Source organism: Wyeomyia smithii, chromosome 3 (assembly GCF_029784165.1).
Source record: "Wyeomyia smithii strain HCP4-BCI-WySm-NY-G18 chromosome 3, ASM2978416v1, whole genome shotgun sequence".
Classification (NCBI taxonomy): Eukaryota; Metazoa; Arthropoda; class Insecta; order Diptera; family Culicidae; genus Wyeomyia; species Wyeomyia smithii.
In genome coordinates, this window is record NC_073696.1 from 237,844,816 (window position 1) to 237,863,269 (window position 18,454).

At 38.3% G+C, this 18,454-nt stretch overlaps 1 protein-coding gene across 1 annotated transcript; it reads right to left on the reverse strand.

Moving 5' to 3' along the window:
• Window positions 1-7,890: 7,890 nt before the first annotated feature.
• Window positions 7,891-17,863, reverse strand: LOC129729133 (uncharacterized). Its single transcript, XM_055687616.1, has 5 exons — window positions 17,776-17,863; window positions 15,837-15,938; window positions 8,941-9,203; window positions 8,738-8,881; window positions 7,891-8,680 (listed from the first exon to the last, which is right to left on the reverse strand). The coding sequence occupies exons 1-5, from the start codon at window positions 17,861-17,863 to the stop codon at window positions 8,645-8,647; spliced, it is 633 nt and encodes a 210-aa protein (XP_055543591.1). The 3' UTR covers window positions 7,891-8,644.
• Window positions 17,864-18,454: the final 591 nt, after the last annotated feature.

Below are 18,454 nucleotides of genomic sequence, written 5' to 3' on the forward strand. Positions count from 1 at the left end.
CTTTTGGCCAACTTTTTGGGTCAAATACTCCTATGTGCGCCGGCCGCTGTCGTAATATTAACACCAACACAAACATGCATTTTTGCAAGGTTTTTTCCGCTAGCAGCAGCATTTGGTAAAACAGAAAATTCAACTAGCCGCTTCTGTACCAGAATTTCGAGGCACCAAAAGGTGCCAGTTGCCGATTATAGTTTCCTGGTTAGTCCGTCCAGAATTCCAGCCGTTTAAGTGTTTTGCAGTAGCCATTTACTACTAAAGCCACCAGAATTACGGGTGAAACCGGCACGAGATGACCGGTACTATTTTGTATTTTCTCCTTTCAGCTGCTATTACCTAGCGTCCGCATGTCACTGGTGCGGTTTTGAAATCAGAATGATGGGGCGCCGGCCGCTGTCGTAAAATTAACACCAACAAAAAGATGCATATTAGCAAGGTTTTTTCCGCTAGCAGCAGCATAAACATCGGAAACAGAAAGTGACAACAACAATAACAACAAAGTCAGATCGATTGTATCCGTTAGTGTCGACTGTGCTTGGGAAGAGAGGTTGTGATTGGCTGCGCGGTATGATTTAGACAATCGATATTAATTACCAAATTTTCAATAGTGTATCTCAAACAATAGTTTGTTTTTGTTACATAAATTTAACCGTAAAAGAATTTCTGATCGATTGATGCCAAAACCTCGAAAACCTGATTATAGATGACTGCAAAATAAGCGCTCAAAACCTGACCACTTTTCTCTGGTTTTCCCTGGTTGAATTACTAGATTTTCAAATTCAGGGGCCTAACTTCGATATAGACGTTAGTCAACGTCAGAAAACATAAAAGCACTCTTTTAACAGAACATGAACATGCCGCATGCTCAAATGAAAGCCCTAGAGTTTTTTGAAAATCATACTGAGTGCGAATTTTTATTGGTTGCTTGAACTGTAGAGTTTTGACCAAAGTATATTTTAGACATGAGATATTGTACTTTCTAGATAATTTTTCTCTCTCTCTCCCTGTTCTTTCTTCTTCTTTGCGAAGCAAAGCAAAGCCTTGCTGTTCGACCTTCCGTTTTACTATACACAGACTTCGCAGCCGACTGCTAAGTGTACAGAACAATTGCTAGTGCTACGATCCCACTGACACTAAAAGTCTCTCCCGAGCCGGGTCTCGAACATACGACGACTAGCTTGTTAGGCCAGCATCGTACCTCGAGACCAGGTGGGAGATACTTCTCTTTTATCCCATTTTTTTTTCGTATCTCTATTTCTTTCTTCTCTTCGTAGTGCGTCTTAACTGGTGTGAATTAATTACCCTTTAGCTTTTGCTTAAAAATTCAAAGCAGATCTTCGAGGAAACTGCAATGCTTATTTAGCTCCTTTTCTCGCTTACAAAACTTCCGTCCCCACTTCCTCTAAAATATATATTGAATTGTACGTTGAACCCAGATTTGCGAAGAATAAGAAACTTTTACAGCTTTTGGGAGCAAAGCGTTGTAGCAAAATACGATCCTTGGTCTAGGTCTTGCGATTTCTGAAAATAAAGCGGAAGTGGTATTCAAGCCTGGATTATGGAGAATTCAAAAATTACAAATGCATTGAACTAACATACAGATTTGCTATTCTAGTGTGAAATCAGTATCATTGTTATCTATTACTGTTTCCTTACGTTCGAGTATTTCAAAAAAAAAAAATTCTAGCCAGCATTTAAAATTGGTTTGTGATCGAAAAAAATAGACTCGTATACTCCAGTGATCCATAATATTTGCGAAAACCACCTCAAGCACCACAGCGGGAGAAGTGTTGGGCAGTGCTGATAAAAGTCATTTTCCCCAACAAAATTCTTAGAAAATTACAGCCAATCATTTTTATTTTTCACTTCCAATGATCGCAGCATTCTTTCAGATACACTAGATTTTTGTCCTAGTAACGTACTGTTATACTCAGATGGAATAGATCGCGCGCATCATTCACGGTTACGGAATAAAATTTGACGACAAATCCAACCAAATGATCTTCACTTCAAAGCGAAAGAGAAAAACAAACAGTCCACTCAACCAAAATAAACCTCACCGAAACACTTTTTCACTGACACTGACCGATGCCTTGACAATCTTCGTTAACTGATAAACTGATTTTGTTGTCTTGCTTCCATCGCATGAAATATAATGAGGTGTTTTTACAGTTCACTTCCATGCAAAAAGCGGGAAGGGAGAACTCTGAAAGGATTGTAAAAAAATTACATTTATGGATGCTTTTTTTCACTTTCACTCAAAGTGTCAACAAATATCAACCCTGGTGTTGGGTGCATCTGCGACAGCCACGTCCGATGAGTGATTTGGTGCTTAGTGCCAGAGTTCACATGTTAGCCACGGTTGTAACTCGTCAGAGCGTAGGCAGATACCGTGAGGCTAGAGCTGCTGAAAAAAGACTCCATCGCCGACAGTATTGGGAGCGTATTGTTGCGGAGGAGGAAGGTTGCTTCTCTAGGCACGAAGCGAGAAACTTCTACAAGAAGATAAATGGAATCTGGAACCGAAACGAGTCAGCCCCTGTTAAGTGCAAAGATAAGTAGGGAAACCTGATTACCGATAGAACGGAGGTGATCAGGCGTTGGAAGTGACACTTTAGTGTGCTGTTGAATGGTGAAGAAAACAGCGTAGTCGAAAGGAGCAGGATGGTGATTGAGGACGATGGCAAAGCTGAGGACCCACCATCAATGGACGTGGTGGAGAAAGCAGTGAAAGAGCTGAAGAACTGCATGGCAGCTGGTAAGGACGCCATTCCAACCGAACTCTTCAAAGTCGGGAGCGAACAGCTGTATCGTGCTTTACACCGGATCATCCTGAGAGTGTGGTACGATGAAGAATTACCCTCGGACTGGTTGGAGGATCTCATATGTCCGATCTACAGGAAAGCCTATCGCCTGGACTGTAGTATTTATCGGGGCATAACCCTTCTCAACACCGTTTCAAAATTGTCTCCCGTATTCTGTTCCATAGACTGAGGCCGTTGTCGGAGACCTTTTTTGGCGATTATCAATATGGTTTTCAGCTCCACTGCGGACCAAATGTTCACCCTGCAACAGATCCTCGATAAATTTTGAGTATTCAACTTGCAGACTAACCATATGCTCATAAACTTTAGGGCAGCGTAAGATACAGTTAAGAGAAATGAGTTTTTGCGAATTATGCTCGAACACTGTTTCCCCCTTCAAAACTAGTTAGGCTGATACGTGCCACCCTTGAAGGCTCTACATCATGAGTCAGGATAGCCGGTGAGATATCGGACTCTTCCGTGACGTTAGATGGTTTGAAGCACGGAAACGGGCTGTCAAACTTATTGTTCAACATCGTATTGGAGGGTGCTATACGGAAGGTTGGCGTGCAAAGAAGCGGCACCATCATTACGAAGTTTCACATGCTGCTAGGTTTTGCGGATGATATAGAAATCATTTGTAGCAGTGAAAGAGGCCTTCGAGCCTCTCAGGAGAAAAGCTGCGAGAATAGGGCTCATCATTAACTCTGCCGAAATGAAATACATGGTAGCTGGTACAAAACGTGGTAGTCCGATGGATGTTGGTGCTGAAGTGGTGTTAGATGGGGAAACTTTTGAAGTAGTCGACGATTTTTTTCACCTGGGTTCATTAGTGACATGTGACAACGAGATTAGCCGTGAGATGAAAAGGCGGGCAGCTGCAAACCGGGGCTTCTACGGATCACGTAACCAGCTGAGGTCTCGCAGTCTGCAAACCTGTACTAAACTTGCACTCTACAAAACACTGATCTTTCCCGTGGCCCTCTACGGCCATGAAGCATGGACGTCGAAAGAGGCCAACCGGCGAGCTCTTGGTGTTTTCGAGCGTAGAATTTTGCGTTCAATCCTTGACGGCAAACTAGAAAATGGTGTTTGGCGCAGACGCGTGAACCATACGGTGTACCAGGTGTACAAATCGGCGGATATAAGAACTGTATCGTTAAGTAATTAGCAACTTTTAAAATTCATTTACTCAAAAATGACTAAACTTCGTTTCGTGTGTATACTTGCAAAGGTTTGTTTACATGTCGAAGAAACGTTGTGCAATCCATTTGTTTCAATTTAGTGGTTCGTTTTCGACATGGCTAGAATAGATCTTAAACCAGAAAGAAAATTCTGCACACTTGGTGCTCTGAAAAGAACATTACCTACAATCAAATAGCAAAACGCTATAAAGTGCACCACACAAGCGTGAAAAATATCATTAGAAAGTATGGCAACGAGTGTACTTTGAAGGATTTGCCAAGATCCGGGAGGAGACCTGGTCCCAGTATGCCCGAACTGGATGGTAAAGTGGTCGAGTACATTAAACTACATCGATCGGAATCAACGCGTGATTCGGCCAAAAGATTCAAAACCAGCATTGGGATGATTCAAAGAATCAAGACTAGGAACTCTTTGAAGACGTATAAGAAGCGGAAGGTACCAAAAAAGTCGGTAGAGCAACAATCTCGAGCCAAAAGAAGGGCAAGGAAACTGTACAATCGCATTCTGGATAATTGGGGCAAGTGCATCTTAATGGACGACGAAACATATGTTAAACACGATGCGAAAACACTTCCGGGACCGCAATTCTACACAAAATCAGTGGAAGAGGATGTGGACGATGCGGACTGCACAGTTGAGCTGGAAAAATTTGGACAGAAGGTCTTAGTTTGGCAAGCTATTTGCACTTGTGGTTTGCGGTCATCAATTTTTCCACGAAGGGTACAATAAATGCTCAAGTAAACCTTGATGAATGTTTAGAGAAAAGATTGCTGCCCCTCTATAAACAGCATAAGTCTCCCCCTCTGTTCTGGACTGACTTGGCTTCTGCACACTACGCTAAACCTGTTCTACAGTGGCTTGCACACAATAATATCCAATTCGTCGAGAAAAACATCAATCCACTTAACTGCCCGGAGCTCCGACCCAAGCAGCACTTGTAACATCTTTTTAAATGATAAAGTTCAACATTTGTTATAATCATGTTGTATTGTAGTTGCATGAAATTTTGCTGGTTGCTATATTGGAATCCTGAACTAATGCTTAACTCGATGTTGATTTCAGGTAGTTTTAAGATTTTTCAACACATTTTTCAGATATTCGCTACGTATAAGTATATGTTTAGTGACGAGAAACATATTTTTCACAAATAGGCTGCGCTTATTCTTTTTGAAACTTTATTTTAACTAATAAATAACAATATGGCTTAGATAACATTTAAAAGACGCGTAGTTAACAACAGAAACAGCAATCAACAATCAAATTCACATAAGAAGTTAACGATGGAGCAAATGGCCAGCAATGGGTTTTCAGTTAGAAATAATAAAAATTTATGGAAAAGAATAAAACGGAATTGAAGTTTCAGGAGAAAAAAGTTGGAAATAGTGCAAGATAGTAAAAAACATTCACCATCGTCACTGGTTTGTAGTGGATCTGTTGATCGAATCGAACTGTGTCAGTCTCCAGAATTCTCGTCTCAGGAAAACCCATCAAAAGTACAAGAATATCCAAGGGTCCCGGTTATCGTCGACAGACCAGAACATCACAAAAAAAATGTAACTGACGCTCTAGACAATGGGAGTAGTAGCGAAGAAGATTGTATCAGTAAAGTCAATGTATGCGGGCTAAAGCAAAATATGTATGATTTCCGCGAAGAATTACGAGATTGGGCCATATCATATCAAATCAAGCACTCCGCTTTGAATCCACTACTTTCTATTTTACGACACCATATACCGGATAACGTTCTTCCTACGGATTCCAGTGCACTTGTGAAAACTCCAAGAAGAACTATTGTACAATCAATTGATAATCAGGATGGAAAATACTGGCATTATGGGTTGAAAAAAATTTCAACAGAAATTTTGACAGGTGTTGGTAAAATTAACTCAACAAATTCACTCAACATTAACATAGATGGATTACCGGCCTTTAAAAGTTCCTCGATCTCTTTGTGGCCTATATTAGTAAATATTCATGAAATGAGACGAGATATTCCGCCTTTTATTATTGGAGTTTTTGCTGGAATAAGTAATTCTCACTTGTAAATGTATATTTTTTCAAAGTAGTTACCTAGTTTTATACAATTTAAGGTAAACCTAAAGTTATCAATGCTTTTCTTGAACCTTTTGTTCAGGAAATGAACGATGTTCTAGCAAACGGTATAGTAGCTAATGGTGTAAATATATCATTTTAACTGAGGTGCTTCATATGCGATACTCTAGCCCGATCAATGCTTAGAGGTAAATATATAAAAATTCAATTTCATAAATGATTTGCATTTACTTTTCTTTGTACAGGTGTGAATGGTCATAACGGGTATAGCTCTTGCTTGAAGTGTGTTACTGAAGGCGAGTATTCATTTACTGCTAACACGATGATTTTCCCGGAGTTGAATGCACAACTTCGCAATGATGAAAGCTTTCGTACCAGGAAGTATGAAGGTCATCATAAATTTGATAGCGTTTTGGAAAAAATCAACGATTTAGATATGATTAAAGATTTTCCAATAGGTGATGCTCTACACCTGATTGATTTAGGTATTACTAAACGGTTTTTAAGTGGCTGGAAAACAGGAACAATGAACAATTATAAGGCTAAATGGTCATCAAAAGAAATTGAGCAGGTTTCCACCTTTCTTAAAATTACCAAGTTACCCAGAGAAATTAGACGTCAAGGTCGAGGCTTAGAGCATTTATCGCGTAGGAAGGGAACAGAATTGAGGTCATTTTTCATGCATACGAGTGTTGTTGTGATTAACAGGTTTTTTGTTGAAAAAGATATATTTCACAATTTCCTTAATTTGTACTGCGCAATTCATATTTGTTCTAGATACGATCAAAGCAGGGATAGCTACTGTATTGCACGAAATATGATATTTGATTTTTTTAAAGGGGTGAAAATACTATACGGGCCTCAAATGTTTTGTAGTAATATGCACAATCTGGTACATCTTGTTGACGATGTTGAGAGATATGGCCGACTTGAATCATTCGACGCTTATCCTTTTGAGTCTAAACTGTATAATTTGAAAGAATGTTACGAAGTGGCAATTTACCTTTGTCGCAAATTTCGCGAAGAATAACTGAAGAACAACCAATCACACTTAAAACTAAAACTATGCATTCTCGACGAAACAGGCTAAACTCAACTTTGAAACACCGCTGCTCAAACTTATGTGATATTGATCCAAAAATTTAAACACTTTTAGATTTTTCTTTTGCGTCAGTCTATCTCTTTGTTCATTTTGAAGATTTTTGTATTAATACTGAATCGTCTTCAGATAGTTGGATTTGTACGACGGACTTTAAATTAATCTCTGTAAAGTATATTATTAAAATGTCTACCGATAACTCCATTAAACTATATGGAGCTTCTTTATCAAATATAAATGATTATTTTTTTAAGCCCGTTCGATCATCTTCTTTACAGATTTATTGTTCTAACTTAACATTAAATGAACCTGCATTGTTTGATTTAAAAGATTTGTATTGCAAAATGGTAATGGTATGTACCCAAAACAACAACATGCCCAAAGCCGTATTCGTACCACTTATTCATACAATCCAAGAGCACTCGTTTTTATTAATTCAAATTGTAAACTCTAGAAGCAACTCGCCTGAAATAGACTATGTATTGTTTTTATTGAATATTTATTTGTTAAAATAAAATAAATCAATCAAACTCCAACTAAGAATTGCACACGCAGGCTTTTCTCTACATTTCCAAACTTATTCATAAAATCATCAGCGCTAAGATAAGTTTACCCTAACACAAGGTGTCTAATGACCCTAAATTTTAACAAAATTGATTGAGTTACAATTTTATTGTATTAGCGAACAATAGTCTGTTGACACATCTTCCAAATCCTGGTCATTCGAGTGTACCACTTCTTCTGTGCTTGCGGTATGTAATAAATCGTTGATCTTTCTTTTGCGCTTACACGCAACCCGTTTTACTGATTGACCGGAGCCATATCGTTTCACCTCTGTTAGTTTTTGTCTCAAAAAATCACTGAAAACCTTCTCGTTTTGTTCCTTGGTGTATTCGAAATCTGCAGCTTCAACTACACGGTTCAAAAATTCAACTATGTGGGGAAAACTGTCCCTGAAACTTTTATTCTTCGTTGCTTCAATCGTATTTTGTTTAGCCCGACTGTTTTCTTTCCATGAATAATCCAATAAAACCGTAGGATTAATTAATTTTCTTATAACAGTTCGAAAAAAGGGAGCTCCTTCTTTTTTTCGTTTGAGGTTATAGACTGTATGGAAATACCTGAAATATTTGCCTTCGAAATCTGTATTTTTTAGACACTCTTCTAGCGCGTGTAGCTCTTCATCAGTTTCAATTTTTTTCATGCTTTCGAATTCAGTAAAATTTTCAGCTTTGGCTACATGTTCTTTTTCCCGTGCAGGCTGCTGATACTCCGAAAGTTTGTTTATATTTGCCATAAAGCAAAGTATTTTCTCCAAAACTGCTTGCTGTGTATCGATTTTAGCCTCAATTTGAGTCAACCTATCCGACTCATGAATTTGATAATATTGCTGATCGTTTTCCTCATCGATACCGTTTGATTGATCTGTTTGTACTAATTCCGTCAGGTAAGGCGGTTCATTGATACAAATAAATTCTGTTTCACCCTACACACAAAATTCTGCTTGACTGGAATTTTCTATCTGAAAAAATAATTTAACTGTAGACAAAAAAAAAACAAAAAATCTTCCAAAACATACTGCAATCGAGTCCGCCTGATCGTTTGATGTATGAAAATTCCTATCCGCTTTACCCATTGCACCTTCTGGTATAACAATATTTGGTGTTGGATTTATTTCATTTAATTTGAGCTGTACATCAGTGATGCACAAATTATTCGCTGCCTGTTAAACAGAGTCTGATAAGAATGTGAAACGTAGAAAAATAAATCAAATGAAAATACCTTGTTTTTTGGCTTCAAGCTGTACAAATTCATTGGTATTTTTTCCAGCTTTTTCGGCGGTCGGCATCGCGCTCCTCGGCTCTGTTGTACGGCGTCGTCGGAATCCGTTATCTCTTCCAAATACTCAATTAGTTGCTCGGCTTGTTTATACGAAGAGCGATGTCCCAAAATTTTGCATTTTTGTGTTTTCCGTTCCTCACCGGGATAAGCCTGCTCATTCCTGGATAGAGTAATAAGGTTGTTCGGTGGCCATTTCACGGTAACTTCCGACACCCAAAGCGAGGGAACAATAGTTGAAGTAGGTTTCGACAACAAAGTTTTTCTCGTTTGTACTAATGAAAACGCCATTTTGTACTGTGTCTGATTCGTACATCAGAATGTTTTTCTAGACAATACGCCAGTGCAACCAGATGTTTTCATTGCGCGTGAGCATGTAACTCTGTGTGTTTCACAAAAAATTGTTTTTATCTAGAATCATGCATGATAGGTTGCAAATAATCCAAATAGTTTGCAATCTTTCACGATTTTATCTACAGAGAACAGAATAACAAGCAAATAATAAAAAGTGTGTGTGAACAAAAACAAACCTTCCGAATTAAACCTCTCGTCATGCCGAAATGTGATGCCGCTGCCGTCGGCAGCATAGCAAATATATTTCAACGTCAGTACCAAAGAGAGTGAAGAGTACATACACTGATGAGCATGCAGATTGTATAGTGACATTATACTTTGGTAATATTAGCATGACGAGGGATTTATTTCGAGCGATATTTTGTGGCACGCACGCATAGTTTTAAAAACTTCTTTCAGACTTTTTATGTGACGCTTGTTAATCTGTTCTATGTGTTTTAGCTGCGTAATGTTTACATCTGTCAAAATTTAGTGATGGTAAAATAAGAAACGAAGCAATTACAGTTAAAAAAAGTTTTAGAGCCGCATCGATTTGCTTGATTGGTTTGATGTTTTCGACAAAAATTAAGACAGTAATTTGAACAGTAACTTGATGTCCCGGTTTCTGTGCTGACATAAATTAAAGCGCCAAGGGGTTCACACCATTCTGGCATTTGACAGGTATATTTGTAAGTAACACGCATTTGTTCGCATGCAGTTAGTATTCGTTCCTTTTATTGTTTTTTTTTCAATTTTTGAGAAGATTAACGAGATTTCAAACAGATCATAAAAGGTTCGTTGTGGAATTGTGCAGTTTTCAATAAATCATTATTACTTATAGCACTGCAGTATTGCAGTATTGTAAGGTAGTGTTCTGAAACTTAATTGAAACTTCATGTTTTTATAACGCGGTTAGTAAACAATATAGCTACATTATGTTGCACCTTGTTATTCCGCGGATATATTTTCTTGATAAATGCAACAAGTAAATATAACTAAAGCAACATTGTGTTCGGCCATATTTTTTTTCTAAAAAGTAAAACCTTTTTAGAAAGCCGTTTTCAACTCAAATGTATAATACACGAATATTTTCCAAATAATCCTCAATGACTGTTTTTTTCCAATGCTAGTATTTGATGAAAATTTGTTTTCGGTTGCATACTTCAATAAAAAAGTATTTTCAAAATTGCAAAATAATATTAAAATCCTCGAGACCTTTCAAATTACCATTTAAAAGAGGCGCTTGGAGAAATGCGCACTAAAAGCTTCAATTTCACGATAAATTTTGAATCGCATAACGATTAACTTCTCACAGAACGAGATTTACTAAAGTTGGATTTCACTTCCAAACCTAAGACTTTCAACAACGTAAATATGTCTATGCTACTTTGCATGATGCACCGCAAAAAAAAGGGAACACAAAAAAAAGAAATTTTATTCTTCTTCCTTAAATCCACGTACTATATGATTCAACAGGTTATTGATGATTTGTGTTGGTTTGTTTCATTGATGGATATGAAGCAATAAAAGATACTTGATTGTGGTTGTAGTTAAGCAACATGACGTTATGGTTAACTAATTATTATCATGAATGACACTATAAAACTGTGTTATACTGATGTACGCTGAAGCATCGTTGTGACTTTTGGTTACATATAGGCTCCACCTCTTGCGCTTTTTCAGTTACATTACAGTTGAATTGAAGTAGTGGATGTAATTTTGCACCATTGACGCAAGTTGCATTAAGCGTAACGTTGCCTGCTATGTAACAACGTGTGCTGCTTGGGGACCAATTGAACGATTCTGGGCAATTGTTAAGGCGATCTTCAGAAAAGAGGGGACAGTATCCCAAACCATGGAGGAGTTCAAAAAAAATTGGACAGCAGCAACCAGAAAATGCACAAAAAGACTGTGCAGAATTTAATGAAAGGAATTCGGTCAAAAGTGCGTTCGTTTATCAGAAGATAAATTGTTAATTTATGTAAGCCATGATATTGATTGAAACTGAACTAAACTTCAATGAACTGAAAACATGAAAATAATTATCAATCCCTTTCAAATATAATTCACAAACAGATGATGCTAATTACTTTTCGATACAGCCCTTAGTCAACCGGTTAAAACACGGCTGGTTGCAGTGGGCTGGGCATGTAGCTAGAATGTCGGAAGAACGACCAGCGAAGACTATATTTAGCAGAAATCCCGAATGAGGCCGTCGACTTCGAGCTAGGCCCCGCACTCGATGGATGTGTGCTGTCGACGAGGATGTCCGCGAAATAGGTGTTAGGGGAGAGTGGAGGATAGCAGCCCAAGACCAAGTGACATCGCGACGCATTTTGGATTCGGCATTGGATCGATAATTGGTCTGTCGCCGTAAAAGTGAAGTAAGTAAGACAGCCTCCAAAAAAATTTAAATTTTTAGTTTAATTTATTGGTCAATCTTCAACATAAAGTTGTACAGATATTTACTTAGTCTAGGTTTTGAATTCTTTGTCTGTGAGTACTAAAATCAAAGATGTGACAAACTTCGTTGAAAATTCGACAGCACATATTTCATGCTGCGTTATAAGCGCAGTTGGCACGATGGGTATGTTGGCTAGGGTGTCCCAAAAAAAATCGATGTTGAAAAAGTCAAGGTGCTCAGCCCTAAATTGAAAGATAATGTTATTTATAGCATTTTTGTAGAACATTTCGACTTTCTAAAAGGTCGTTTTCAGGTTGCCCAAACGTGATTTTTAAAAAAAATACTTTTTAAGCTACAAACCCACTTTTTTGCATTTTTTCCAATTCTGTTTGATTCCGAAATTTTTCGATATATTTTTTTATTCTTGTGGGTTTTTTTTTTTGAATATTTTGCCTGGTTTGGTTCAGCATTGTATTCAGTTTTTTGACTCCCAGAGCCCATTAAACATCACAACAAAATTAATTTTTCTAATAATTTTCAGATAAAACCCTTCAAAACACATAAAAATTTTTTTTTTGATCATGAACTGAAATTTTCATTGCAAAGTGGGATTCAAGACAAAAATTTACATCAAAAAATATCCTTGATATCTTATCAGGGGGCTGAGATATTGGCGTTTTTACATGTGATGGAAAACTATGCATTTTGTCAAATACGCCACCAAAGTTCAATATCTTCATTGCACAGTGTTTCATTTTGCCGTTTGTGCGTATAATTTCCTAAATATTGGTTCAAATGTTGATTATAGCCATGAGGTATGTTCGGAGAAGTTTCAGGATATTCAAAAATGCATTTTTTGATGTAGAAAGAAGGGTGATCAATCCACCAATAAATGAGATAAAAAATTTAATTTTTAATCAGAGTGAGATAGACGCAAGGTGTCCTCGACAAAGTTTTATGTTATCTTGAAACAAGAAACTTTACCAAAGACATCATGTTTACATATTGTGAGCAACATTGAGTTTTCCATTAGAAGGCACGGAAAATCATAATTTTCGTTCTAACTGTTTCGCAAATTTTCCCAAATTTTGATACCTTCTACTGAGTTATCAGCCATCCAAAAATGCATTTGTTTTCTAAACATTGTTGTTTTTTATCTCTCAAAATAAAACAGTTATTTAACATATTTGTTAAAATGCATAGTTTTCCATCACATATAAAAATGCCAATATCTCAGCACCTGGATGAGATATCAAGTATCTTTTTTAATGTAAATTTTCGTGGTAAACCCCGCTTTGCAATGACAATTTCACTGCCTGTAATCGCATAATTGTAACATTCGACATTTTATGGATTTCGCGCTTTTTATTGGGAAATGCTTAAAATAGTACGTACTTTCCACATCTGAAAAAAAAATGCTTATGTTTGTTTGAAAAATGTCGTAGAAAATACCAAGTTGTTATGTCACTTAGCGTAAATAACCGCATAATTGTCACACTGCTTAACTTTTTCAACTTTTTTGTTAAAAATGGCTCCATCCAAATCCACATCTGCATCCTTTGGAACTCGAAAGTTATTCTGGTCCGGTAACCAACCACCGGTAATCCGTTTCTGATGTTCAGCTCATGCTTGTTGAATACATGAAAAACTTTATTTTCTCTGTGATATATTCCAAAAGTAGCTTGAAAGTGACGGCATAAATGTATCATTGCAAAAGTTTCAACCAATTTGACTTCAAAAGTAATATTCAATGTATACATAGTGTGAAGTAGTGCTCTCTTCATGATACTAAGTTTAGTTAAAGTGTCTATTTGCAAGAATGTATTAGGAACAATGCATTTAAGGTCAAAATATAAAAGTGCGATTTGCTCGAACAACCAATTTTGCATATGTTACAAATATGCGATTATGGGCAGTTCAGTTCTTGCTCAAAGTTTTTTTATTTGTATTTTGAAGGGTTTTATTTAAAAATTATTAGAAAAATTAATTTTGTTGTGATGTTTAATGGGCTCTTGGAGTCAAAAAACTAAATACAATGCTGAACCAAACCAGGCAAAATATTGAAAAACAACTCCACAAAAATAAAAAAATGTACGAAAAAATGTAGGAATCGAACAGAATTGAAAAAAAGTGCAAAAAAGTGGGTTTGTAGCTCAAAAAAGTAAAATGCAGTAACGCTGGGGCTGATGTCGAAATACATGACGCAGCGCGAACACGACAGCAGATGTGCTAGTGTTACTAACGTAAAGTACTGGAATCATTCAAACGATGATTTTATTGAAAATTCGACGTGTTATTCTGTGGTAATACGTAGAGCGTATTTTATAAAGTTTTTCTGCATAGCTTCGATTCCGTTTACCTGCGCATCGTTATATGGGGCTAATATAACAACAGCGTATCATTGATTTGAGCGCATAGATATCCTGAAATGCACTAATATTTCTTTTCAAGAATCCGAAGGTGGCAACGCTATAGCAGTCATCATAGAGATATGCCCGTTTACTCTGACCTTAAAGTGATGATGACACCCAGATCTTTTATTTCATTTACTCGGGAAGACTACTGGGCCCTATTGTGTAGGTGGCTTAATGTAATGGCGCAGTATTTCGTGGCAATAACTTGCATGCCGTTCAATGTGCTTCAGCGTAAAAGTGCGTTAATATCGTCCTGGAGAGCACAACAGTCAAGTTTGTATTCAATCACACGGAATATTTTTGAGTCATCCGCAAACAAGAGTTTCAAATATCGTAGAACACATGTCGGAACACATAAAAATTGAAGGCCCAAAATAGCTGCCTTGAGGTACACTTGAATGTTGTTTGAAGCTGGAAGGCTTAGTACCACTGATTGAGCCGAAAGTTAAGTTGAACAGTATCTACTTTGTCACCCAGTTCGGGAATCCGATCTTATCGTCTGCGAGCGCATGTGGTACTTTATCGAATGCTTTACTGAAATCCACATAAATTTCATCAACTTGTCGTTTTTCAATACTAATTACAGTGAGTCAATAAATACCATCAAATTCGTGACTTTAGAACGCTTTCTCACGAAACCATGTTGACGTTCACATATAATTGGATGAATAGAACGAAACGTAGGATCGTCAACATTTTTTTCGAGCAATTTTGGAAGGCAGCTAAGTATTAAGATACCACGACAATTTTCGACATTATCAATGTTTCCGGTTTTATGTACAAGAATTATAGACGCAACATTCCACACTGTCGGAAACACACCGCTACCTCGCGAACGATTGAGAAAAATCGATACGGGTATGGCAAGGCTAGTAGCAAACTGCTTAACAAAAGCTGGCGGTAGATTATCAGTGCCGAAACCTTTAGAAGCAACTATTGACCATAGCATTCTTTGAACCTCATCAACAGAAACATTGAATTGCGGTAAATTCATGTTGAAGTGGGCTATGCTATCCACCCATTCACAACGTTTGTCCGGCGAATGGTGGAGAGTTCGAAAATACGTTTTTTGAAAAATTTAGCGAAAAGTTCAACAGCTGTAACACTGGAGTCCGCGCCGATACATGTAGGATACATCTGGTGGTACACCGCTGTTACGTCTCAACTTTTTCATAAATGACCAAAACGAGAGTGGATCTCGCTTAGCATTCGATTCATTGCGCGATATGTAGTCATGAAATACTGCGTTCAGGCGAACGGTGTAGAGCTTCTCCATTTCGTGAAGCAATCGCTTTTAGTCATCAGTGCATGATTTGAAGAAGCGTTTCTGCATCTTACGTCATCTGTTACGATGATTTCGAAGCTCGAAAGTCCACCATGGTTGATTGAATCGTGGGCGAACTCTACGTCGTCGAATAGAAGAGTGGTCGTGAATAATGTTAAATGAAGTTTCGGAAAACCGGAGGACAGCGTCGTAAATGTCACAATTCTCCATAATCAATTTCCAGTCAATAGAACTTAACCGAGTATGAATTGAAGGCTCAACACAGGGTTCATATCATAGTGAGATCGATCTGCCCTGGTAATCGAAGGTAGTCATATTTGATAGTAAATGGCTTGTGGTGACTGATAATTTTTTAAATTCCGTGAGGTGACTCGAATAGTTCAATTTTATCAGTGTTACTTACAAAAGCCAAATCCAATTTTTAGTTGTCGTCCGTTAATAATCCAATGAACTTTCGTGGCTGGTCCTACACTTTGTAAAAGCTTCCTGATTAAACGATCTCCAACTTGGAACAGTTTTAAGCGGTTATCCAGAAAAACAGAAATCATCAAAAAGTGTTTCGTTATCACTACGAAAACTAGGGTATATTAACCTATAGTGGACCTCTTTTCTTCATCTACCTATAGTGAACCAACCGTCAGAGAAATCGATTCTCTCAATATAAATCGAAATTTTAAATGTTTTTGATGCAGATTGGCTGGATAAGATGTTTGCCAAAGTAAGTTTTATGAAAATATCTCGACTTTTCGCATAATTTAAGTTAATCTGGAGAGTTGTCCACTGTAGGAAATGGGTCCACTATAGGGTAATTTACCCTAATCAATGAATTTATCAAGAAAAACAATCAGTAAAATATGATTCTCAAAAAGTGGCAATACTTCTACTGGGAATTCAAATTAAAATATAATATTGTAATGTTTCAACTCCCCAATACGAACTTGCACATTGACCATTTACTAGTTTTACCGTTTGTTAATCTATCGAATTTTACCTATCCTTGATTTCCGCTGGAGTTCTTTCAACTTCGGCGCTCTATTGATACAGTAGTTTTGGTGCACCTCATTCCAGCTATCACTAAATACTTGATTTTCGAATCGTTTGAAGATGCGGTCAATATCACCTTTCGGTCAAGTAGTTGAAATCCCATCTGCAACATGCTTCCTCAATTTAGATTCCACTTTTCCGCCATTTGTTTGTACTGCGCGAAACTAGTTCGTGGACCGCGTCAGTTAAATATTTACACTCCACTAACAGCTCTACCCAGAGCCATACAATTTTCAGGTCATCATTACTTGACCTGGTGTCGAGTTTTACCGTTTGCTAACGTCGAATGGTTTCGAATAATTAACGACGCTCGCCGCTCGTCCGTGCGGACGTGAAAAGCGATGTACTCATGACGCAGCAGCTCTAGGATCGATCCAGGCGGGTTGAGAAACTCGATTGGTCAGTTTTGAATAGTATTTGGTAATTTAACTTACTGGTTGTACCAGTCAGTGTTTGAAACACCCAGAGAATTAGACTTCATTGCTTTGTGGGGCGCAAATGCAAGTATTTTGAATTTTCACAAATGAAACCGATAAACACGGGTTGTGCCCCTTCTTCGCCCCGGGTTGGCTTGAAATAATGTCACGAACATTTCCCAAGATGTTTTCCCAACCATTAGAAAGTAAAGTAACCAATGCAAAGCAAACCTTTATTATTTGACAATTACACCAGTCGGTCTAACAAAACACGAAGCGATGCCACTTGCTTCCGGATGCTCACGTACAAGCCATTGCCGTGCCTTCTCCGTTTTTACCGGAAGTTTAGCGCAAGTGTTTAATTACTTTCCGCAGTCTGAAGTGAAGATTTCCCCTCCCTTGGCTGTCTGCCTCACTGCTACGCCGATGCAGCAATGACTACAGCAAAAAGTAATTTAAGCGTATGCAGCACTTTTAATTGCTTCTTTTGTGGGTGGCTCATTTGCACTATTAGGAAAGCGTAATGGGGTGTGGACAAATGGGTTTTTGCGATGGAAGCTTCCCATTCCCGAGAAAGCTGCCGAAGTGCCATTTTGGGCTGTCTTGAGGATTGGTAAGATTTCGGTGCTCACAGCGTATTGATGCGCTATGTTTCTACAGTCCCGCGGCTGCACGTGATCCTAACCATTGCGGCTTGCATCGCCGCTCCAATTCAACACACACACACACCTTCTGAGCCCGTTTGTGGTGTAAAACTTTTAAGAATGCCATCGCCCTTTCTACCTCCCGGATCCCATTTTCATACGAAACCATCAACCTCGAAGCAGCAACAGCTACTACCTACTATTGTTTTCTCTAATACTTATATCGTGCACAACTAACAGCCGATATACGAAACGTGTGATGAAGTTGTTTCCTGCTGCAGTTCTGCCCATTCCTGTCGGCTTCCACCGCCACTTGGGTTGCTCATGGTTAAACTTTTCGTCCACAGTAGCGGATACGCTGGAGAATACCTCGATGCATACAACTGAATATTGTTTACTGCAATGGGACCAGCCGGGGCTGGATTTATAAAAAAAAACTTTTCCGTGGACCAGCAAATCATTCTGAATTGCTTTCTAATGCCAAAGATAAGAGGCAAAAAACCTATTTTGTCGACATCTGCCACTGATTGCTGGACCAGAGTACCCACGCAGAGCGTATCACGGCCCACTGTTTACCAGCAAGTGTCGAGTACTCCAGGAACACAAGTAAACACGACCAACTTTCTCTTAAACTTTGCAGATGTGGCCAGCAACGAAAGTGACACCCCACCGTATTGCCGCTACATACCGTAGCTAAATATAAAGGAGTCTTTACCACCCGCATAAGGAACTTTGCTTCGAAGGGTCGAATAATCGGTTGGCGGAAGAACTAGCAGCCGGTACATACTGTAATTGGACTCTCGATTCCCCGGACCCGGCCTTCGTGAACAACCATGTAGAGCAATCCTGCAACGTTGTGCTAGAGTGTGAGTTCCTCTATTCTCCACTTCCCTCGCTCCACTTCCTCCTTTGTCGTA

Bases quoted from the DNA above. Each gene is read 5' to 3' on its own strand.
- LOC129729133 (XM_055687616.1), bottom strand. From the start codon at position 17,863: ATGAGCAACCCAAGTGGCGGTGGAAGCCGACAGGAATGGGCAGAACTG. The intron at 15,939-17,775 runs GTTAGTTGTGCA...AACTGTTCCAAG, and splicing joins ACACGTTTCGTATATCGGCT to TTGGAGATCGTTTAATCAGG. The intron at 9,204-15,836 runs GTAAGTAACACT...GGGTGTCGGAAG, and splicing joins AAAAATTGGATTTGGCTTTT to TTACCGTGAAATGGCCACCG.